Source organism: Numida meleagris, chromosome 20 (genome assembly GCF_002078875.1).
Source record: "Numida meleagris isolate 19003 breed g44 Domestic line chromosome 20, NumMel1.0, whole genome shotgun sequence".
In the NCBI taxonomy this organism is placed as follows: Eukaryota; Metazoa; Chordata; class Aves; order Galliformes; family Numididae; genus Numida; species Numida meleagris.
Genome location: NC_034428.1, coordinates 5529204 through 5553842, shown reverse-complemented (window position 1 = coordinate 5553842; position 24639 = coordinate 5529204). Strand labels below are relative to the sequence as shown.

The window sequence follows — 24639 nt, the reverse complement described above, 5'->3', positions numbered from 1 at the left end:
AAATTTTTTTTTAATTAAGAAGTAAAAGAATTCTCTTAGATTTAAGTTAGGGAACTGTCTAGCCTCTGTAAGAAAATGCAATGGAAGTGTGTGTACCAAAATGTATTTGTATATAATCGTCATTTTCTTCAAATAATAGTGCCTATATTGTGGCATTCATAGGTCTATCAAAAGCTACATGAGGAAGGGCATCATAATGATGGGAAGATTGTAATAGGACAGCAGTTTATAATCTGTTTATAATGTTCTGTGTTATTTTCAGCTCTTGGATAACATGCAGAAAGAATTCAGGCTATTGATACCACTTCCTTTCTCTCTCTCTTTGGACTTCTTTACTAAAATACGAAACTTTCGTGCTTCCCTCTTCTTTCAGACACCTTGGTTCCTCAGTGTTTAAAATGAGAATCAATACTGAGCTGACAATAATGAGCATGAGAGATAAAGCACAAGTTCCGTGTCAATGATTATAAAAAAATCAGAGAATTTACTTTGCTTATTAGACAGTAACTTGCAGACTGCCTTGTGATTAGAGTAGGAGGCAGAGCTCTTGATATTGGTTGTTATTCTGGGTTTTGTTACTGAATTTCTCGATAAAACTGGGCACATCTCCTAATTTTAACTGGAAAGGTTTGAGATGCTGCCGTGGGGCTAAAGAGTTTCTGAACTGAAATGATGGATAAAAGCAAAGATGATTATTTCTGGTCCCTTTGAGATTATCTTTGTAGTTCAAATGGAGGGGGGAGGAGGGAAGTGAGCTTGAATGTGTTTCAGTGATCAGTGCCTGAAAAATGAATAAATGATAGCAAAAAATCTAGCTGATGGAGAATTGGTGTGAAAGTAAATGCTCTTTCATTACTGTTACAGGTCCCAATAGTTTTTAATCAGCATGGTGTTGTTGAGCCAAGACTCTACACTGAGGTGAAGCCCATGACCTCTCTGGATTATGCCTGGGATGAACCTATCCTGCCACCCTTTGTCATGCTGACAGTGAAGGGGGCTGGCTCCTCGGAGATCGTCTGCAGCATGAATGACTTGCAAGACAGCAAACAGCTTTATTACGAAAACTTCATTTATATTGCTGCTACCTATACTTTCTCAGGGTAATTCATGAGATATTACACTAACGTATTTTGAAGGCTATTAGTGTTGTAAGCTGTTCTAATTGCCATTTTACACCTTCTGAAAGAATTTCAAATTCAGCTAAGTGTTTTGACCAGGCAGCTAGCAGAAGAGATGCTAAAATTCAAGAGTTGTCTGGCTGTGTATCTCACCTGATTTTTGTTGGTCTTTGTTCTACAGAAGCCACAGCTAGTCTGACTCAACATGTTGATGTTTTCTTGGTGTTCTAGTTTACAGGAGACAAGTGTAAGAGCTGTCACTTCGAACAGGGATGCTGCGTATGCAGAGCTTGTCCTTGATGTTTCCCCAAAGACACAACGGGTTATCCTGAAAAAGAAGGTACCCAGACATGGTTGCTTTTCTTGAAATGCTGTTGCTCTGTGATGAAGTAAAATCAGGAGCTGGTAGAAGGAAAAAAAGAAAAATGTAATGATGGTACCTTTTAAGGCTAGTTGAGATTTATAGCATTTGATAGGAAAGCAGAGCAGTAGTATTTGCTCTGTACTGCTGTACTCATTGAAATCTTGAATTCTTGTCCAACAGGAGCCAGGAAAACGATCCCAGCTTTGGAGGATGTCTGGCACAGGAATGCTTTGCCATGAAGGCTCCTCGGTTCCTCATAACCCTCACAAACCTTCTCGGTCTGTGGAGTCCTGTATGATTTTAGATATTGCGGGTCTGGCAGCCGTCACAGATAACAGGTATTGCAAATACGGTTCGTAATGAAACTGGTGTAAGTTCTGACAGTGTTTTTGAAAGCGTGCTTTACATGATGTTCTCTGAATAAGGAAAGGAATTACTGTGAAGGCCTGTGTACGAGCGGAATTTTATCTGGTATCAGGAACAGACTTCACGATCACCTTTGTGACTTGGATTTATTTTTAAATAACATAATTAATGCTTTCCAGAAATAACTGCATAATCAGTATCTTTTTCAGCAGCTTGTTGTTAAAGCACTTGAGAAGTGAGAACAGGGAAATGAATAAACCAGAGGAGCGAAACCGGGAAGTTAGAATCATCCTGAGTTTGGGTTGTCATGCTTTCACTGCAGGTATGAGCCCCTCATGTTGAGAAAGCCTGATCGGCGGCGCAGCACCACCCAGACATGGAGTTTTCGTGATGGGAAGCTGACCTGTGGTATTCATGGACTGGTTGTCCAGGTCAGTACTGCTCGTACTTTGAACTTGTTTTGACTCTTCCCCGTATAGATAACAGGAATTTGAGCTTATTATTGAAGAGAAGTCAAAGCTCTGAGTCCAAAGTTTGGGATAGAGGGGAGACCAGACTTACACAACAGCTCATGAGTTTTAAACAGAAGTTCAACAGCTCTTATCAATTACAAATAATTAAACATCTTGCATTATTAATTTGAAAGTAAGTCGTTAGAGAAATAATAGTATATGATTGTTGAAAATAATCAGTATCATGATAAGTAGGGTCTCGATATTCTCATAGTACCAATGTGAAAATGCTGCAGTGTCAGCTAATACCACTGGTGAGAGACAGATTTTGTTAAAGAATTTTACTACTTTTAGTTATTTCAGCCATTTTTATCCATTGTTTACAAACAAAAGTTGAATATATTATCCTACATACTGTTGAAACAGCAAACTATGTGGTAAAATATATTATTTCTGGATATTGATTGGGTTGATCGTGCTGTGATCAAATTAACGCACCTTAGTTAAGTTACTACTTCCCAGTTTGCAGCAGCCCAGAAGCCCTACATTGCTGCATTAAGGTGCCAACACCATAAGGATTTGAATTCCCATCTTACCTGTAATCCAGGGTTCATCTTTCAAGTTCAGGTTTTCTGTCATGTTGGGTATGATTTCAGTAGGGACTTCTGGTGTTGGTCATGATATGATAGCTGCAGTATCTGAACATAAAGAGAGAATATTTAATTACTGATTGTGGCTATTTCTTCTAGCTGCTAAGCTGATTAAAGGCAAGTTACCAGAAGCAGTAGTAAGATTAAGTAAAATTACTGCTGGACTGTTTCTCTGGAGAGCAAGAAATGTGTAACTTCCCTCACTCCCTCACCTGGGACTGAGTTTCAGACTACTTTCTTCTCCACTTGTGTAAAGATGAAGAAGTAAAACACACTTTAATGTATATAAATAGTGTATATATATATATATATACACACTATATAGATAGATAGATTTATATATATATATAAAAATCTGAAGTTCTACCTCTCCCCCTTTTTTTTTTCTGTTTTGTTTTTAACTTCTATTTCTTTGTCCAGGCAAAGGGAGGAATATTAGGTCTTCATGATGGAGCAGAAGTTGTTCTTGGTCCTGACACTTCTTTTGAGCTTTTGGGATCAGTTCCACCAGAGCAGCAGTTCATAAACCAGAAGATGAGGCCTGGCTCAGGAGTGCTGGCTGTTAGAGTCATCCCAGATGGGCCAACTCGAGTTCTGCAGGTGAGAGTCCTTCATTAACTGGAATCTAGTTTTATTATTCGCTTGTACTTGAAGTGCTTTTATGCCTCACATCTCTAAGTTCTTAGAAATAGCTGTTATTTATGAATAGGAAAATGATCACAGTAGTAATTTGCTTTGTTTTTTTTATTAGATAACAGATTTTAACCAACGTAGAAATGATCGTTTATCCAGTGCAGGAGATGAACTTCCAGTTATGGAACAAGATCTGCGCAAATTAAAAAATCCAAATGTGGAGCAAGAATTAGAAGTAAGATATTAAGATATCTTTCTGTTCTCTTTTTTCTCTTTTTTTACCTGTTTTTTCACAGCTGGGTGGTGAGGTTTTGTTTTGGTTTATTTTCGCTTTGTCGTTCGCTTTTGCCCTTGTGTTGCTGTGAACTTGTACATTTTCCTGCTAAAAATCCCCATTCTTAAATGCTGGGTTTATAAGTCAGTGATCTCTTTATTTGAAGAATTAATCATTAATGAGCTGTTCAGCAGCTCAGGAGATAAGTCTATAATAAAACTTCTTCCAGGTATACACTCAGTACCACTGGGGTTGTGTTCAGTGTTTTTTAATTCTTCCAATGCTCTTTTTGCAGGTGCTTGTGAAACTGGAAGGAGGCATAGGATTGTCATTAGTCAACAAAGTCCCCGAAGAGCTAATATTTGCAAGCCTCACAAGAATTAATGTCCACTACACGCAGATGTCAACAAGTCAGGTGCTAGAGCTCAGCGTGCAAGATGTGCAGGTATGTGTTGTAACAAAACAGCTGTATTTTTCCGTGGGTCTTCTGGAATGCTGGAAAATGTTTGGAGCTCTTAATGAGATTTCAACTCCTGAAGATCAGAGTTCTCCTTAGCATCAGTTTTGATGTTTCACTGTCCTCTACTTACTGATAGTTGATATGATGATGTACTTTGCTCCATGTTAGTAATTTCTAACTGCTTGATAAGTTAGATTTATATTTTTGTTACTATGTGATGAAAAATCAGCCACTGAAAGCAGGAGTCCTAATGTTGAGAGTACCACAGTATGAGACACACAAACCTCTTCACTATTTTTCTCCAAATAGATTTTGATTCTGACGTCAGAGTTTTGCCTTTGTTTGCAGTTCAGTCTTTCAAATTCAGAATGAGCAAGTGAAACTGAGTGCTGTGATAACTTCTACTGAAAAAACCCTAAGTTACTAGAATTCTGTTCCTATTGTGCAAGATTTCCTTCAAGAAGTGTGTGTGCTCTTGTAGACTAGAGTAATAAATAGATACTCCTGAGTTAAAGAAGCTTGGTTTTGCTGCTCGTTGTCACTTATTCTTCTTTTGTTGCTTATCTTTGCCATGCTGTAGGTGGACAACCAGCTCATTGGCACCACACGGCCTTTTATGCTCTTCCTGACACCTAGGATGAGTGAAAATGAGCCTGTGGAGACTGCTCCTGCAGTGCAAGTGAACGCCATGAAATTCCCCAGTAAGAACGCGCTGACTGATATATACAAGGTAAACCACAGTCTTTTGGTTGTGCCGTGCAAATTTCAGTCTGGTTAAAATGGCTTCACCTGTTCGTTATTTTTAATAGTAATCAGAGAGAAATAATTTGTTAAATGAGGGCTGAGGCATGAAGGACACTGTCCATTCTCGTGTTCGTGATGTTTGAAGCTGCCATACAGTGATGAACAGGATTTTAAAAAGTAAACAAAAAATTAATGAGGTCACTGCTTGTAAATGTGCATCACCTGATTTTTCAAGCCTCTTCAGAACTGGTAGTTACTGTGTAGTGAGCCCAAATATCTGTGCCGTGTTTTTGACGACTTGCGCACGAGGTGATGAGGTCTCCGTGCTAAGATGTCGTCTTGCAGCATGAACTCTGTTCTATGTACTGCAGCAATTAATGAAGTTTGGAATTTTATCCACCAACTGGAGTATGCATTGTGAGGGCAAAATATGTGGTTATCAAAACCACTTGGAATCTCCAAGCATGTATTTTGACACTCTTGAAAAGCAGCTGATTTCACTGTTGGAATCCAGTTTAGCATCACGTTCTGAAGTGTTAGTATTGGGTAACAGAGCATGATGCATTTAAACAACAACAAAATCTCACCATCTGCAGTTGGAGGTGAGTTCAAGTGAAGGAAGCTACCAAAGACATTTATGAAGGTGGGAATCTCAATACAGTTCCATTCCAGTGAAAATACTCTAAGTAGAAGACATTGTCCTGTTTAATGACTTGCACAGTCTGTACTTGAAGTTTTAATACTGTAAACTGAGACTTGTTTATCTTTTTAGCATCTGATGATCACTGCTCGCAAGTTCACCGTTCAAATTGAGGAGAAGTTGCTTCTGAAGCTGTTGAGTTTCTTTGGCTATGCTCAGTCTGAATCAGGTATGGAATTAAGTTACCAACACTGGTTTTACAGTATGCATAGCTGTTATGATCTTTGCATATGAATTAAGTTCAAAGTACCTGGTGAACTCTTAGCTGCTTGGAAACTCGCACTGCTGAACAGAGCTGGAAAGCTGATGTCTCCATGGCCCCAGGCTGTTTGTGTATGCCATGCTTGTTACAGTATTCAGGCAATGACCCGTGTAACTGGCATTGTCCAGTGTGCAGTGGCTGAGCCATATGTCTGTGGGTAGGAGTTTAGTGTTCATGTTAAGCTTATGTAGCTGGATTCATCTAACTTGAAGACTTAGCTTTGTAGTGAAACAAAAAATAAAGATGCTGAATTTCATTCCTACACTGTTTACCAATCTGCCCTTTAAGTTTATTCTGATGCCTTTTCTTTTTCCGTTTGGCTACTTACTTTCTGTACAGCCTTTGTAGTTTATCTGCTGATACTGATGCCATCCAAGATGCAGACAGTATCTTTTTTGTCATTTATATTCAGTATGTTCATTTGTTCAGCCTATTGAATGTCTTCTGCATGGATGTTTTCTCTGTTCGGTAGTGATGACTGAAAGTATCAGCTTTGCTTGTTTTGTACAACATGCTGGTAACTGGTCAAATAAGGAAGGATAAAGAAAGCAGAGCGGAAAATGCTGTAAGGTCATGACTGTGCAGTGGGAAGGAAACAGTGCCTAGTTATGTTTGTATCACTTTGCTTCTATGTGATGACAGATACATTCAAAGCAAGATTAGAAGCTTGAACCAGTGCATTTGGGTGACTTTAATTTTATCTAACTACAAATACATTCAGGCTTTGGAGATGCAGGCAGATAGGAAAAGAATTCTTGAACCTCAAAGGTCAAGTTCATGTCATAAGGCATGAGTAATTTTGCTGGCTACCCTAACAATTGCACATTGTCTTTATTTATAGAGAGAAACCTGTAACTCCTTATGGACTGTGCTTTCATAGCTGCATGTATGTTCAGTCTATTCTCATTCCTGTGTTTTGTCTGGATGTAGAGGTTGAGAAGTACGACGAAAACCTCCATGAAAAGGTGGTTGAAAAAGGCGGAGGGCAAAAGCGATACTACTTCGAGAATCTAAAAATCAGTGTGCCTCAAATCAAGTTGAGCGTCTTCACTTCCAACAAGCTACCTTTGGATCTCAAGGTAAGCCCCTGCATTCAGAGAGCGTGCTTCCAAACGAGGGCATCGTGTGTTCTGCATGGGAACTTTCACAGAAGGTGTTCATTCAGTTCTGTAGCACAGGAGAGTTCAGGGGAGGAGGGAGAGAACTATCACAGTAGAACCTTTGTAGAGGTTTTTCTAACTACCCCTAATGTTTCTGGAAGGCGTGGACGTTGCTGTCTGCTTATGTGGAGGTAGACAGATTATTTTTATTAGAGACCACTATTAACAAAGTTGCCTCATGTAATATCTGATAGTTAAACAGGAAATTACTTCCTACTGAAGTGAATAATGAGAGCTACTCCAGTTAGTCGTCCATTTACTGAAAAAATAAATAGGTCCTTTCTTAACTTGCAAACACAAATTGGACTGTAATTTACCTTAATTACCTGCAGATGGCAGAAAAACTCGTATTCCTTGCTACCAAGCATGATTCAGTGGCTAATATAGGACAATATAGCACAAGTATCAGGCTGCTCCCTGCCTTCAGATTTTCTCATGTTGGTGACTGTGCACGTGTTGTTATAAAGAACTGAACTAAAGTGATCTAGAATAGAATAGTTCAGTTGGAAGGGACCTTCAACAGTCTTGTCCAGCTGCCTGATGCACAGACCGTTCAGGATACAGATGGCCCATGGGCTAATTGCTGTCTTAGTTTTCTTCCTTGACAATAATTGAAAAGGCTGGTTGAAGAATCTCAGTACACCAAGTCGTGAAACAGGCCTCAATCTTGCAGGAAATTCAGGGTGCTATTCCAGCTCATCCTGACATTAAGTCCGTTCAAAGAACTTCAATGAGGTAGAAAACAGCCAGTTTTGTCTTCACTACGTATCATTCAGGGTTTAGTTTAATTGACCATTAGAACAGTTAAAGAAAAGTGTTAAACATGGAGCCTGAAACGCATTTTGTTTTGAATGTGAATGTCAAGAGTAGGAGGCAGCTTACATCATGAAGGGTGTTTAACCGCTGTCTAATTACTGAACAAATGCAATCTGTTCATATCTTGCAAGTAAAAGGTTTGAGGAGTGACTGCTCTCTGTATCAAAGCATCTATATGGCAGTGGTAAACTGCTCTCACAGATAAGCTTTTGGCTTGTTACCTATTTAAAGATTAATTCATTTGAGTGCTGTGAATGAGAAGTAGAGGGAAAAAATTAAATAGCAATATCTTTTACTTAACTAGGCATTGAAAAGCACGCTTGGATTCCCTCTAATCCGATTTGAAGATGCTGTAATTAATCTGGATCCTTTCACTAGGGTCCATCCATATGAAACTCAGGAGTTTATCATTAATGACATTCTGAAACACTTTCAAGAGGTAAGTGTCATTTGGATTTTGTTGTGGGAAAGGCTGAAGTTCTCCTGATGGGTGAGATCTCTAGTGAGGGTTGGGGCAACTCAAGTTATCAAGCATATTGCTTGTTTGTGTCCAGAGGGAAATGCCATGGCACGTTTCTACTGAGAGACACTGCACTTCAAGATGAAACTGTTCTTGATCTTACTGATGCTTGTGTGTTAATTCCTAGCATTCCTCCATTTTTCATCAACCTTGCTGGTGTTAACTTGAGAATATTTCCACCTTCCTCTTGCTTTCACAGGAGCTGCTTAGTCAGGCAGCGAGGATTCTAGGTTCTGTGGATTTCCTTGGCAACCCTATGGGTCTCCTGAACGATGTTTCAGAAGGCGTTACTGGACTTATAAAGTATGGCAACGTTGGTGGTCTCATAAGAAACGTCACGCATGGAGTATCCAATTCAGCTGCAAAGGTAATAGTTACGATAGTAAAGTTTGCTAACATGGGAAACAAGTCGAATAGAATTACTGATCATCTTGAAATAGATTGTTTTCTATCCTGTTTGTTTTGTTTAAAAAAAAAAAAATAGCATTTGGAATGTAAGCTTTTGGAATGCTTACACGTGCATTTCGGGGATGCTGGTAACCCTGCAAGAAGTGGAGCGTTGGCTCAGTGCTGCGTTGTGGATGTCCGTTCATTCTTCAGGTTGAAACCAGTAGTTAACGATGTTTTTGCAGGTGTGGCATCATCTTCTGTGTGCACATGAACAAAGCTGTGTTACGTTGGTTATCGAAACTAAAGCTCTGTAGGAATTCGAGTACTTAAAGCGTTGCTGAGTATAACAGGAGAACTGTTAATTTTACTTTTGGAAGCGTTAAGCTGATGCAGGAATGAATTGTTCTGCAAACAGTTCAGTTACTTTTCTTTCGATGTGCCATGTAGCTACAAGCCAAGGAATTTCAGATGGCTGTGCCTTTCTCTTTAGCTTAGTGCCAGAATCAGTGCAGGGTGAACGTTCTTTTGTCCTTCCAGATAATGACTGAGAGAACGCTATTCTATCGGTTCTATTAATTGAAAATAGCTGCTTTGGTGCCGAAGAGAACACAGCAGCTAAAAATAGGAAGTGATTTTGATCGTGGTCTATATGATGTCTGATAATGAGCAAACAAACATATGTTGGTGGGTAGCATTGGAATAGTGTTTTCTTGACATGAGGGCTTGTCATTGAACGTCGTTTCCGTGGTACTGTAGTTCCTAAACATGGGAAGTTTGTGTGTATGGAGAAAGACGGCGTCAGGAGGGAGATGTGGCAAAGAGGACCTAGATCTGACTTGGTCAGAAGGGGCTAAAAGTGCTTTCTGTGATAGTGAGTTGTAAAAGCTAGTTAGTGGTACTTCTGTGTGTTTGCAGGTAGGTGGCATTGAAGCATGCAGCAGTTGGTGCAGCCAAATGAAGCTGGCACTCAGAATCTGCCTTTCCCAGAAATGGGTGTCACACAATACACAACAGTTACAGAAAACCTCATGTTTTCCAGAGGCATTCTGTAGGCACGATAGTGGAGGAAAGAAGGATTGTTTGGGGATGATTCAGTAACAACTGAAACGTAGAAGGAGACCTCTCGGTGTTGCCCTGGCACACTGGAGGCTGTGCATGTGTGTACAGTCCAGCTTTCCTGACACCACTGTAATTTGTGAAGGTATTTTAATGAAACTTATATTCAAAGTAAAACGTCCTTCCAAAGTTCCAAAATGAGGGTAACTGATCATGAGAGTTACTTGGTTTTTCTCCCTTCACTTGAAGAGGGATAAGAGTAGCTGTCCTTTCACAGCCTATTGCACTTATTTGTACATGTGGAAATCTGCCTTTTTCCTGCATTGGTGGGACAAGTTTATTCAGAAGAAGAGAAAGGTGAGAGGCTGTATTGGCATAATTACAGATAACTCCAGAGGGATATTTTCAGATCTAGCTGAACTGCCATAGAGATCCCCAGTCTATCACCAGGAACGTGGCTGTGAGCGTGGACAGCTGAGCTGGGAGGAAGGCAACACAAACATTCTCTAAAACAATTGCCCCGTTCCCCATGTTACCCCATGGGAACCTTTACAATGACTTACAATACCGTGCCGCCGACACTGTTGTCTTAGCCCCATTTCCATCCCTTCTGGGATTTGCTGCGGAGCACTTTAAGCATGTGGTTAAGACGCCTTGAGGTGCATGTGGTGTTAGTGTCAGCACTACAGGTGCAGCCTACCCGTGCCACTGGGTAGAATCCTTCCTGGGCTTCTGTAAGGCAGCGTCCATCTGTGCCAGTGCTTGTGTCCGTGCTTCCTCCTCACGGCTCTCGTCTCTTGTGACCCATCCGCTCCACCCAATGGAGTGTGTTTCTTTAGAGCTTCCTTTCTATAAAGTGTTGTTTCCTCACTGCAATCTCATCTGCTGCAACGGACTCATAAATCTCTTTTTAAAAGGCACGAGCCTTCCTACGTTTCCCACAAGGGCAAGGTCATTCTTTGAACTTTGCAGTCATTTGTAACCAAGGGGTTTCTGAAAGAAGGTTTTCAAAGGCAGAAGGGCGGCTGGATGCTGAACTCCTCTGGAAGTTCACCAGGACCTGGATGCCTGCTTCCCGTTTAGACCTTTGAAAATCCTCCCATGGACTGTTTATTTGTCTTGCCAGGTATTTTTTTTTCTCTCTCCTTGATGCATCCGAAGTGCCTGAGGGGCAAGTCTCACGCTGCTGCCTTTCCAAAATCTTTCTGTATTGATTAGGTATATTTGTCCTTTCCTCAATTAGTCCTCCCTCCAATGTTACCTTTGCTGTATGGAAGATGGTCAGAAAGAAGGCTCAGATAATGAGGATGACTTCTTCTGCGTGTCTTGCACTGCTCACAGGCATCTAAACCTGCCTAAGGTTTCACAGTTGTCTCCATGCGATACGCGTGCACCTTGTGACACCGTGTATGCGTGTGGCACAGAGCAGAGCACGGTTACCCACTCTGCCATGAACATGCCTTGTGATCACGTGTAGGTTAAGTTTTGGTAAAGGAACAAGATAGAGGGGAAAATAACTCCGATTACCCAAGAAAAAGACAACTGAAACAATAGAAACAATGGATCCATTTCATTGTGCTCAGTGCTGTCTGTAGAGAAGCCATTAAATGTGCTTTCACTGCAGACATTTCCACCTGGTTCAGCTGTGCCATACAGGTCCTAATCTTCTGCAGCTCATCCAGCCCAGCTGGTAACTGGTGTAGCTGATGTTCTGATGGCTGGAAAGAGAGCTCCGTGTTGGTGTTGTTCTGGTACCTGACTTCAAAGTGTCTTCAATAAAAGTCTATCCTGCATTTTAAGATGAATTAGCTTTTAAGATGTGAATGGAAAATAAACCTAAATACTGCAGTCATCGCTTCAAACCTAACGCTGCTTGACTGAATTGAAAAGTAAGCTATTTGGGTTGTATCTGGTTTTGTCATTTTATTGCTTTTGTATTTTATAGTTCTGTTGCTTATCCCTGTAATGGCTTTTCCATGCGTTTCAGAGCACACAGTGGGTAATGCCTTCTTTCAAGTGAAGAGCTGCAGTGTATTTAAGTTGGCACAAAACCTTAGGTTAAGTAAAGTTCACTATAGAGAGTTTTGTAGATTTTATCCCTTGGAGACTCTGAGCTCTGTATTTTAAAAAGTTCTTTGATCCTAAATATAGACACCTGAGGGAATTTCATTCCCCCTGAATGGAGCCTTCTATAGTTGCCATATGCGTAGAAATGTCCTGAATTCTTGGCATTCACACTTCATTTCCCCTTCAGGCACGATGGTTCTAAATCCTAAGCTGTTCCTGTTTCCGAGGTGTTTCAATTAGGATGGAATACTGAACACAGCGTTACTGTCTGAACTGTCTGCTGCTCCCCAGCAGGTCCGGCTGCCCAGGGCCCCATCCAGCCCGGCCGTGGGCTCCTCCAGGCGTGGGCACATCCCTGGGCATCCTGTTCTGCCTCTGGACCCGCTCGGGCAGGTGCATGGCTTTCCTGTGAAGTATTTGTCGTCTTTGGGGGTGACCTTACCCATTTTGAGCTTTGCTTTGGGAAAGCTGATGGTTGTCCTTTACAGGAGTAGTCCGGGTATTGAAATGGTGGCATTTAGTAGCCACTGCCATCGATGGCTCGTGTTAAGGTAATGTTAAGTGGGTTTTCTTGTTTGAGTGGTTTTAGTGCCCTCTTCTTGTTCCGATTCGTTTCTGATTAACATTGTTCTTAAGTTAAAATGCGGTATGTGAAATGTTGCTAGAAGCACCAACTGTGAAATTAGAAATAAACATACTTATAGGCAGAAGGAAATATGGTCTGAGCCTACAGGTTTTAAATGGGCAGCGCGTTGTGTCGTGTGTCGCAGTTAGAATCTGAAGGAGGAAAAATGGGGTGTGGGTTTGAAGTTCACACTTCAGACCTGACACGAGGCGGGCTACACCTCCCCGCTGTGTATTTGAATGGGGAGAACGTGGAAGGTTGTGTATAGGATGTTAAATAGAGATTCAAACCCAAAATTCCTTGGGCTTGTATCCCTGAGGAGGGAAGACAATGCTTCTGTGTCCTGAGGAGATCTGCAGGTTTGTGTGCTGTAGTACAGATGGTTGCCATCAGCGTTACCCATCCGGATGTGCAGAAAGGGTGGCAGGCCGAGGGAATGTCCTTGCATAAGGTTTCCTCCGAAGGCAGGAACAGGTAATACATCAAAACAAACAATAAAATGATAAAACATAGCCCTGTGTGCAGGTAGCAACAGGGCTGGTGAAGATGGCGATTAATAACAAGCAGTCTGCCACAGTGCCAGCGCGTGGCTCTGAATCAGCCCCGTGAACCAGGCTCGGGTTTGTGCCTCAGGTTCCTGCAGCCTGGAGGGTTTGGGGTTTTTTTTTAAGGAGGGGGCGATGGCAAAATAATTCTGTTCCCAAAACACAAACAAACAGGAAGACCTTAAAGCCTGGCAAGAGTTAAAGTGGAGGGGGGGGGGAAGGATTATCTGTTAAGAGTATTAGTTGTTTAATAAAGCGCAGTTGTCCTCCAGATGAACCCGCCAGTGACTCTGCAATTGGGGTCATTCCAAGTTCATGCTGTGGACTTTTGACTGCCTTCTGTGGATGTGAAAACAGCCGGCAGTCCCGCAGGGATCACTCGCCGGCCTGGTAACACAAAACTGTCCCAGCGGGCACCTGCCGGCCGCGGACACAGGGCCCTGAGGAACGGGGCTGGGGACGCCCGGCCGCGGGTTGCCGGCCAGCGGGCCCTGTCAGGAGGCATTAGGGGCTTAGTTAACGAGGGGATGTGAGCTAATTAAAGCGCCTTTCCTTTGGTTACATGACACGGGATCTCAAGAAACGTATGTTTGTTCAGTGGGAAAAGGGGTTTTCTCGGTGTCAGTAATTGAGAGAGGGCCAAAGTTTATGCATCTCTTTAAAACGAGAGGCTGATGATAGCGTTGTGCTGATTTGGTATTTTCTGAATTGAGACTGTCAGGTCTGTTCTCAGCTCCGTTACACACTGCTGGCCTGGTTATGAGTGTGCCCTGGGCTTGGCCTAAACCATCCTCTGCTGCAGGGGGTGTTCTAACCTGTGAATTAAAGCAGAAGAAGTGCCTTAAGCACAGCGTGGCTGAATCCACAAACCTTTCTGCCTCAGCACCTGAGCACTTATGTTCCTGGGAGGAGGACAGAAGCCATGGCAAGTGTATCTTCTGGAGCAGCTTCAGATAGGCAGGAGTTTTAAATCTGAGGGGAAAAATAGCCACTAGTCTTTCAAAAATATTTAAAGCCCCTTGTTAGTCCCAGTACAATGCATGGTTGAGCAAGGAGGAAGGTAGGAGGAATCATAGAGTGGTTGGGGCTGGAAGGAACCATCGATTTCCAGCCCCCTGCCCTAGGCAGGGACACCTCCCTCCAGCTCAGCCTGGCCTTGAGCACCTCCAGGGAGAGGACACCCACAGCCTCACTGGGCAACCTGTGCCAGTGTCTCACCACCCTCACAGTAAAGAATTTCTTCCTAATATCTAGTCTAAACCTACCCTCTTCCAGTTTAAAGCCATTTCCCCTCGTCCTATTGCTACATGCCTTCATAAAAAGCCCTTCCCAGCTTCCAGGTACCGGAGGGCAGCTAACCAAGGAGGAAAACTGTGCTGTCTTCAGTTTGTAAAGTGAAATTGGCAGTGTTTGTATCTTCCAGTTCTTAACAAGTCACTTAAATAAAATTTAAAAAAGCATGTGGTTATCGATGAGTAAAGAAGCTGCTCTAGAAGTCATTCTCATGGTAAGTCGCAGAAATGTATTAAATATATTAAATATCAGTCTTGAGACATCACGATAAAAGTACGGGAACTTGGGCTGGAGAATTTACGAGTTTATCTGTCCCGCTGCACCCAGTCACTGCGTGTACAGAGAATACTGCGTTTTTACTCTTCATCTGAAGAGTAACACCAAGGTTTGAGCAGGGCTGCTGGCTTGGAAACTGGCTTTCTTTACCAGAGCAGCCCCCAGCAGCACGGATGTGGGTCTGCTTCGCCTGTAACACAGATGCTGGGAACAGTTTGGCCCCATGCACCAAGAGAGAGGCTTCGTTTGGAGCTGTTGTATTTCACTGCTGAAAGCCAGTGCAAAATCTCCTCTAAAAAACATATAACGCATTTGAGAGATGTAGAAAACAAATGTAATTTTACTGATGTTTCTTGAAGGCAGATAACCAGGAGGGATTAAACTTACAGATGGGCATTAAGTGCATTGTATTGACTCACTCGGTAGAACAGAGCTTCCAAGGCTTCCACGCCTTCCTTGTTGAATAGAAGTTGTTAGTTTTAAAAAATACAAGTGAAACTCCTACAAAAGGAGCCCCTCGTTTCTAATGCTGTCAATTGCCTTGAGTTTATTATATCCTTTATAGTTATGCAAGGGAAGTGTTGAATGTACATGACGTGTGTTGACATTTGTACTAAAATGTATTTAGGTATTATCCAAAGAAAAAAATGATAAAAAGCTTAAAAAAAAAAGGATGTAAAATTACTTTTCTAAGTAGTTATTGTAAGTAAAACATTTTGTACTGGTCAGTTTAACAAAATACACTTTGGGCAGAGGGGTGTTCAGCATTCCCCGCTGATACGCTGTGTTTCCATGCATGAGGGCTTTTTCTCCACTATGAGTGTGGGCATCACCTCCATGAGGCGTTCAGGGCAAGAGCAACGTGAAGGGCAGCAAGGAACATTTTTAAAAGGAGTTCTGCAAACCCTGTGATTTCTAATTGCACTGCAGTTGGTTATGAGGTTTGTGCAGAAATTCGGACTGACCTGTATTTAATTGAATTTCATCTTTTTCTCCCTTAACGTTCCATGCGATGTTCTGCTTTGCTCAGTCAATAATATTTGTAAAAGTACAATTCTCTGATGCTAGAATTACAATGGAATGTTTGGACTTAAGTCATAATTGTGTATTTATCCTTCTGGGATGTCCTTCGAGAACAAAGCGGTGCCAAGAGCTTAAAAAGACTTTAAGAGATTACTTAAAACTGATTTGCATGCTGTGTGCCTCATGCATCTGGCTTAGAGGGAACATGCAGTACAAAGACTAGAATTAACTCCGTTTTTGTTTGCTCTGAATTCTTCCTGTGCCCCGTAAGCCTCATTACTTGGCATCAGCTTGGATTCACAAACGCTGCATGTGGTTTTATTTTGTTGGCAGTGGTGTTTTGTGTTCCCCTTTTGAGTGAAGCAGTGAAGGGACCGGGGTTGGACTCGATGGTCTTTCGAGGTCCCTTCCAATTCCTGACATTCTGTGATAGTGTAAAGTTGAAATACTTTCCGTACCTGGAATGGCTCAGCTCGAGTCTGTCTGGAGTTAGTCGCCTGGAAGCTCCATGCTTGGCTGCAGCTGGGCTGGCACGGTCAGTGCTGCCTTCTCATGGGTGCCTGATGTGTAGGGATGCTTCGTTCAGTAACTGGGAGAGGATCTCTGAAGTGGGGAAAAACTCGAGATAAATACCACAGTACTAATTTATTTGATTAGCAAGTAGACAAAGAACACATTGTGAAACGAAGGGGAGAGGGTTAGATTTTACAACTCCCTTGTTTAGTTTCGTGTTTGTTCCGTAGATGGCTGTATTTCGCTGTTGGCATTCACATGGCTCTCAGCCTCTGAAGTTATCAACAGAAGGAAGACAAAGGTGGATCGCACTTCTGTTGTCACCTTTGCTTACCTGGAGACTGTTTTCCAGGTGATGGGTTCACAGCTCCCTGAGCCACCATCACTGCTCTCCAGATCTAGAGCCAGGATGAGGCCAGCGCTGCAGCGCAGGTTGCTCACCCGCTCAGCAATCCTTACCGTGCCTGGTTACTGCCTATGAGATCCTGGCTGTTGGCTTTGCTGTTCTGGTTTGTGGTCTTGGTGGTTTCTTGTTGTTCTTCACACATAGCAGAGACTATGACTTCTAACCTGTGTGCGTGTGGTATTTTTCCCTTTTTTTTCCTCCTTGCCAAGAGTGAATGTGAACCAGAATGTGAACCATTCCGTGTACCAGAATGAATTGTGATTGTGTTTAAATTCTATGTGTGAAAACAGAATTATCACTGTTAGACGTCAGATTCTGCTTCGCTGAGGGGAGAGAAACGAGACAAAAGAACAGATGTACTTTAAAAAAAATAATAATAAAAAAAGCTGGTGTAGTGGAGCCAGCCCATTCAGACAGGACAAAATACCAACACGCGTAGAGAATCCTTGCGGGTTTTGATCAGTACTAGGACATTGGGCTGTTCCTGCTGCCTGGTTGTCTGAGTATGTGCTAACATAGCTTTCAAAATGTATCCATAAAATACCATCTTCAGGACTCAATAGATTTCTTAATGAGCTTTGAATCTTGAAGGCCTGTGGAGCCCTTTAATTTTCATAGCAGCTCCTCTAATCCTCTTAAAGGAAACTACTTGCGTGCGCGCACACAAAATCCAACGCTAAACACAGCTCATAGATAACATCAGGTTGGTTTGTATTTCCAGGCTAATTAAAAAAAAATAACATCTCCTTTAAGTTCACAAAGAGGTCAGAAGTAATGCTGCCAGTGATCGCTATGCTCTGCTTAGTGTCCATACCATCAAGTCAAAGAAGGGTCGTGGGATGCAATTTTCATTCACGTTGCCAAAGTCAAGCCCACTTGTTTAGCGAATTGGAGTTTGCTTTTGTGCTGGAAAGGAATACCTGAAACGAGGAAGAGGGGTCACTGGTGGGAAAGGAAGCCGGCCTGGAAAAGAGGAAGGTCTTGGCATGGCACTGGGCACGCTGCTTCCTTCGTAATTTGCAGCGTATCAGAATTTCACACCAGGTTTTAGTTGTCTTGTACCTTGATCACATGGTTTGTTTGAATGGATGCAAAGAGGCAGTACATGCAAGAAAGCAAGGCTAAGCTGGGCGCTGGCAAGCAGCATCCATATGCAGTTCTGAATGGATGAAGCACTTGTGGGCTGTGTCAGTGCAGGACAACGTGGGTTGCACCGCTCCTGCAGGCACCTTCATTCTCTAGCCCACCAAAGTTTGTTTCCTTACTGAGAAGAGTGTAAGAACGCTGATGCTAGCTGAAGGAGGTACAGGAGAACAACTAACTCCTTGTAACCAAAAAGTGCTCTTGTTTGGAGGTTATGATAGGAAAATGGGCAGTAGGGATCTCTTTCCATAATAACATCCTGAATATGAAAGTTTCAGAGTTAGTTTGTTGGTTTTCTGTTGGTTCTGTGTGTGTTTTGTGTCCCTTTCTTTGGACCCTCCCCCCCCCCGCCTCAAGCTTCTGTTTTGTATCTAATTCCATCAAACCTAAAGGTCAGCAGATCACAATCGATCACTTTCATTTGGTGCTTTTCAATTGACTGATACTCAGGAATGGCCGGAGCTCTCAGAACAAATCCAGTTTGGACTCGGACGTGCTCTTTTATCCATAAACATGTCTCCGGTCTCCCCCATTCCATTAAGTGTAAGGAGTGAAAACATGCAACCCAGCACTGCGAGTTCTGCTGGGCACTGTGTTGTACCTGCGCACACCTCCCGGCCTTCCGTGCTTGGTGGCTCCTCCCTCGTGCTGCAGTGAGCACGGCACGGCTCTTCTCGCCGTAGGCCCAGCCAGTTCAGCACTGTGGTACTGGAAGGAATTTAGGTTTCACTTGCAAACGTTTCGGTCTCCTGTCAGGAATGTTTGCCTGGAAGCTTTTCACATCATCTCCGCAGAAGAACAGCTTTGTGTCTAAACGTTCCTCTGAGTTTTCCGGAAGGTCACGCTTGGGTCACTGGAACTTCTTTCTGTTCATCTTTCACAGACTTCATTTATTTTTGGCTTGGCTGCTGGGCACCTCCCTGGGCTTGGCTGCTGCCTCAGGGTTCGAGTAGCGGCAGCGGGAGGCACAGGTCGATGTATTTCTTCTGAGCTCTCTTTGTGGCAAAAAAAAAGCTGGAGTCACTGCGCATGTATAAAAAAGAGCTGTACCAGTCTGTGTTTCACAACTAAAATCTAGGAATTTCTTCAGTAAATCTACATAAGAGAAGCAGCTTTTTTGTTGTTTTAGTGATGGAAATGCTTCTTCTTTTCTAGTTTGCTGGGACCTTGTCAGATGGCTTGGGAAAGACAATGGACAACAGACATCAAACCGAGCGCGAATACATCCGCTATCACGCTGCAACCAGTGGAGAACACCTCGTTGCGGGCATCCATGGCCTTGCACACGGTAAGCTCAACTCGTTTCACTCTTCAAGTAATGAGCAGATTGAAAAGAACAGTGCTCTCTGGTTTGTGCTACTCTCGGGCCACTGTGTCAGCCACAGGAGCTGAGCTATCGTAGACTTCGCTTTTGAATGAGGCCTTTTCAGTTGTAAGTGTAAATAAATACTTCTTCAATTTTAGAGAACGTTTCTCCAAAGGTTCAGTTCCTGTGTAGTCATAAAATAACCACACAGAGAGTCTTCATGAGAGCCAGACGCTAAAATGGAAATGACCATGGCTGGATTTTAACCTTTTTGATTGCAGTTCCCGAAACTTGGGTTTCCTCAGAATCAGTGCATCGGTTGAAGTAATGTTTCATCACTTGGTTGATATATAATTATTTGTTTTAACCTTCTTTTTAAGTCTGATCTGAATGAGGGTAATTAATTTGTACAGAAGACAGCGGGCTAGTCATAATTTGGCCAGAATCTCACATCAATTTAGTTCATGATTTATCTGTTCAAGAAATTTAAATCAATACAAGCCAAATTTAAAACAAATATTTATACTTTGCATCATCTTGACTCGGTTTGTTTAAATGCCATTCTTTGAGGGTGACTGTTGCAGGCTGCATAGTCTTGCTTCTACTAAAACAATGACAATATTCTGTGCTGAGCAGAAGCCTTTACCCCGGTGTTCTGTCATGAAGAGACTGTGCAGGTATTTATGTGGGTCGTGATAAGGCTCTCTCCTACTCGTCTCATGTGTTGTAAAGATGTTGTTGAAAAGTCAATTAAAATGACTTAACCAGTAATTAGTGGGACTGCTTTAGTTTCAGTTCTGTGGAATTTTTAGATGCTTCCCACCTCTCCATTAGACCCTGTCTGATGAAATGCAGGAATTAACCATAATCTACAGTTATTCAAGAAAAGTAATTGAAATACTTTCTGCTTTGTTCTTAAGTTTGCAAGTTAAGATGCTGCCTGGGCTGTACTTGAGTTGTGGATGTTAAAAGAGCACCTGGTTGCTGGGAAGCTAGAGAGCCAGGTGGGGGGTGTGTTCCTATGGGGCTTAAGCCAGTTCACCAAAAATTGTGCAGTATGACATCTGTAAAGCACGTTCTCAGATAATATGAACTGTTCCAAGTCTTGAAGACTCAGTAGAATCTTGATTTCTTCTGAGCACTTAGATTCTCAGCGATGGGAACGTTGACAGGAACGCCAGTTGGCAGCATCACAACATCCATAATGCCAGTTTACTGGCCTTGACTTTTTCCAGTGGACGAGTGCAGTTCTCTGTAGGCAGGCAGCACTGGGGGAGCACAGCTGTGCTGTGCTTCTGGCCCACTCCGCTGTTCTTGTCTCTGCCAGGTATCATTGGAGGACTGACAAGCGTCATCACGTCAACAGTGGAAGGTGTGAAGACTGAAGGAGGTGTCAGTGGATTCATATCGGGTCTTGGGAAGGGTCTGGTTGGCACAGTAACCAAACCTGTTGCTGGAGCTCTGGACTTTGCATCAGAAACTGCGCAGGCAGTGAGGGACACCGCGACTCTAAGTGGGCCCAGGTCAGTAAGCACCTTACATTGCCAGTCAGTTACAATGTAAAATGCGTGCTGCGATATCAGCTGCCATTGCTACCCTGATTATCTTTCCTTACCCAAAGAAACTGTCGTTCAATCAAATACACTGTGCGATACAGCCCATTTTAATTAACCTGATTTTCTTTGGCAAGTTTTTTCAGTGGTATCCGCCGGTACTTTACTCTTAGTTAAATTAGAAAAGCTGCAGCATAAAACAGGAGTCAGATTCAAATCCGAATTTTCATTTGTACAGTGGTTCTCATTTACCAAAAATGTGGACGCGTGCCCTTCTTTGCACATGCTTGTGTTAAGAGTCAGTACATCTGCACGGCTGCAGTCACCTCCTTCCCGTGCTCAGCGTAACGTGGTCTCGAGAAAATAACGAGTATCTTTACAATAATGAAGTATTTTGCAGAATGAGCCTAGGTGTGCTTTGTTGTGAAAATGGAAGTGTCCACATGTGCATCCCAGGTATTCAGTCCTTAGCTTGATCTGTAGAACCAAGAGGTCAGGGTTTACTGTTGGGTAAGTAAATGTGCATACATAGGATTACGGAAGAACTGTAAGCGCACCCCTGAGAAAACACATTTACTGTTTTGTTGGCACGTTCTCTGAAGTTGTGACTGCAGATGGATTGATTTATCAAAAGGTGGGGAGCAGCACACCTGGCTGTCCTGCAGGCTGTCTCAGCAGCTGAGCTGTGTTGCTATTACAGTTAGTTTCAGGAGGCATACGTCCTTAAAATTCATGTTTTCAGTGAGGTCCGAGACTATAGCTGTAGTGGTGCTGCTGCCAGCAGCTGATAAGCTACACAGCGACTGGGAGGGGACCCCAGCCAGCCTTATCTCTAGCTTGTATCTGCCTAGGTGACATAATTTCCCTTTAACTTGCTAACTGTCAGGTACGAGATGAGGGCAGATGGAACCGAACCACTGCATTCTGAAATACTTTCATCACAGGCCAGCACTGGGAAACGATTTTCTTCTTTAAATGCACTGTGATAAACGTTTGACCCACCAACACTACAAGGAAAATCTTTGCCACTTACATAATGAGGCAACCAGATTGGTTTTTTTTTTTTCATGGGTATAAAAAAGAACAGCAGAGGATTTGGATGTTCCTTGGACTGCTGTGTACCAATATCCCCCTGCTGCATTTGTTAACTGTTCAAATATGTGCAGTTTGGAATCAAAACAGAACAGTGTTCCAAACTCAAGATGCTGGCTCCTGTTGAATTTTCTGTTTTAAGTGTGTGCTGGGCCGTGCAGACTCCTCCAAGCTGAGTACACCAACCAACTAGCTCTGATGCAGATGAGTTTGTGGCAGTAACTGATCTCAAATGTAGTTCTGAGCAAGTGAGCACAGTAGGAATGATAAGCATGGTAAGAACTGTCATGACCTAATCTTGAGGCTGACAGCTTACGTGCAGGTTTCAGGTATTGGTGCAGAAAGGGGAGTCAGGCAGTTAATTACAGTTGTATGGAATAGCATGGCATGAAACTAAATTAAAGGCCCTTGCAATTCTCTTAATCATATGGATTAATTTCTTCATTATTCCTTTATTAAAAAAAAAAAAAGCCCTGAAACGATGCTGCCTGGCTTCAAATTGTACTGAATTTGAGTTGGAGAACAATGAGGAAGACTCTGTGGCTTGTGTTACTCAGTGGTTGTGCTCCTTGGACGGAAATCTCTTCTGGTTTCAGATGTATTGATTTGTTCTGGGATTCACGCAGCTAGCAAAACCTCTGTGTTTGGAATGTGGAGCCAAGCGAAGTCCTGCTGAGACACAGACGATGGCTTTATAGCTTACTGTGGTAGTTTAAACTGTGATGTGTTTAAAGGGCAAGAAGATACTTTAAAATCTCACTATAGGCTGGACTTTTTCAAGGCTGATCTTAAAAGTTACTGTACTGTGTTCGTAATTTATGAATAAAGCTGCCTTAATATTTTTAAATTTTAATGCTGAGGGTAAAAGAAAACAGTTGTTGGCAATGCCACGTACATCTAATTTATAAACAGTTAATGCTTGTGACTTTGTACCTTTTCTGAGGGGTTTGATGTGTTCCAAGCGCTGCAGCGTCACACACAAGAGTTCTGATTATTTCCATACTTGTCACGCGCTGCCAAAAGTCTTAAAGACCGGCTCAGGACAGGAAAGCTGTTCTGTCTCTAGATGTGCTTGGAAGGCTCTCCTGGAGACGTGCTGTAACTCCCAGAGCAGCCCAGGTTTGGGGAATCTATTTCGATGTGTCTGACTGGGCGAGCAGCGTGGAACTGCTGCTGAATGCTCCCACAATGCTGCCGGGTCAGGGCAAGTCTTGAGACTTCTTCTCCGTCACTCGCGCTCTGCTGGCAGCGCTCACGTTCTTGTCACATAGGCAGAAGTGAGGAGACTGCTTCCTGACCTACTCAAATCTCAGTGCTGTCCGTGAACTAACGAGGCTGTATTAGTTAAGAAGAGTTAGAGATTGACACGCCATTAACGGTCCTAGGAAATTCTACATGAGGTATTTGTTTCTTTTAAATACGCCTGGAAAGGAGCGGCCTGCACTGGCTTTTCTTTGTTCACCACCTTTCCTGTTATCAGAAATACGTGATGAGGTTGCAAAGTTTGAGGCAAGGCCAGCAGCAGGCAATTTATTATTAATTGGCTGGAGTATTTATTTTCCCCTCTGTGCGTCCATCCCACTGTTAGCTGCGACTCTCACTGTGGAGCTAAAGGCAGCAGACTCAAAGCCATGAGAATACCAGTAACCCTGAAGAGAGGAAACAGGAACTGTGTCAATAATGGTCTGGGAGGTCATCCTAGCTAATGTATTCTCAAGGTCTTTAACTCTGATGACAGATATTGCTTGAAGCTCAGCACCTCTGTGTGTGTCCCCAAATCCCTCCCTTCCTTGCGCTCCATGGAGATCTGACTTGGAGCCTTCAGAGCACTGCCATGCGTGGGCCAGGGCTGTGGTGCAGCTGGCATTATTCTCCTATGGGCAGCCCTTCACAAGGTGTTTGTGCACGTTAGAGATTGCATTTACCAGCCTGCCCTCATTGTGTTGGGTAAATCTGGAAATGGTTCATACGTTCCAGTTGAGCTGATTTATCAGTCAGATCTGTAAATAATTTCAGCACTGCGATTTCCTTCATATCCTCTTTCCTCTCTTTTTCCCAGGGGTACATAATAGGCCTTTATTATGAACTGTTTTCTCAAATGAAGAGACTTGTTGGTTTTTTTCTTCTTTTTTTTCAGCACGTTTGTCCCTTTTTCTCCCGTGGCACCATGTTAAATCCTGGTAGCCACTTGCTTTTCCTCCATGTTAGCTCTGCCTTCTTCCATCTTTGATCACTGAACTTCTTTTTATAGCTTCGAGCTTTTGTTATCTGCCTGTCCAGCTTCTTCCCTTGCTGTTGTTGAGCTGCTTTGAAATCCCACCGGTCTGTACGTTCCCATCCACGCTGTGTGACAAGGGACTGCCATCACGTCCCTGCTCTGCGACGAGCCGCGCTCTGCAAGTCATCCCAAGCCATGCTGGCTGGTTGGACTGTCGTATTGCACTGCAGATTGATGTCCAGTTTTCTGCTTGCTGTTTTCCCCCCAGAGTTTTTTGTTTCGTTTTACCGCGTTGCAAATATCTCATTGTCATTTAATATTTGTGTTCTGGATTGTTCTTCCCTAGATGAACCAGGCTGCAGCTCTGTAGGTTGAGTCCCATTTCATTTCCTGCCGTATTTCTGACCTCTTTGGGTTCTTCAGTGCTTCGCTGTTCTCACTGGAGTTTTAAACACCTTTTAGTTTGTCCTCTGCAAATACAATTTTATATGCTGCTTTTACTGGATCCTTGAAGTTAACACGTGTGGTTTTGTGCCCGCACGCCCTGCATCGCTAGACACTTCTTGCTGTTTTAATGGACAGTTCTGTGTTACCGCTCTCACCTGCTCAGTATC

The 24639-nt window shown here is 42.8% G+C and overlaps 1 protein-coding gene across 2 annotated transcripts in view; it reads left to right on the top strand.

Annotated features, from left to right (window-relative positions):
- Window positions 1-24639, top strand: part of VPS13D (vacuolar protein sorting 13 homolog D) — an 87587-nt gene that overhangs the window by 44519 nt on the left and 18429 nt on the right. For both annotated transcript variants that reach the window (XM_021374706.1, XM_021374707.1), the window contains exons 53-66: window positions 865-1100; window positions 1350-1458; window positions 1663-1820; window positions 2171-2279; window positions 3371-3550; window positions 3702-3818; window positions 4153-4302; window positions 4898-5047; window positions 5834-5930; window positions 6954-7102; window positions 8304-8438; window positions 8719-8886; window positions 19012-19144; window positions 20490-20685. In XM_021374706.1, coding sequence (XP_021230381.1) covers window positions 865-1100; window positions 1350-1458; window positions 1663-1820; window positions 2171-2279; window positions 3371-3550; window positions 3702-3818; window positions 4153-4302; window positions 4898-5047; window positions 5834-5930; window positions 6954-7102; window positions 8304-8438; window positions 8719-8886; window positions 19012-19144; window positions 20490-20685 — 2087 coding nt within the window. The remainder of the gene's footprint in view (window positions 1-864; window positions 1101-1349; window positions 1459-1662; window positions 1821-2170; window positions 2280-3370; window positions 3551-3701; window positions 3819-4152; window positions 4303-4897; window positions 5048-5833; window positions 5931-6953; window positions 7103-8303; window positions 8439-8718; window positions 8887-19011; window positions 19145-20489; window positions 20686-24639) is intronic.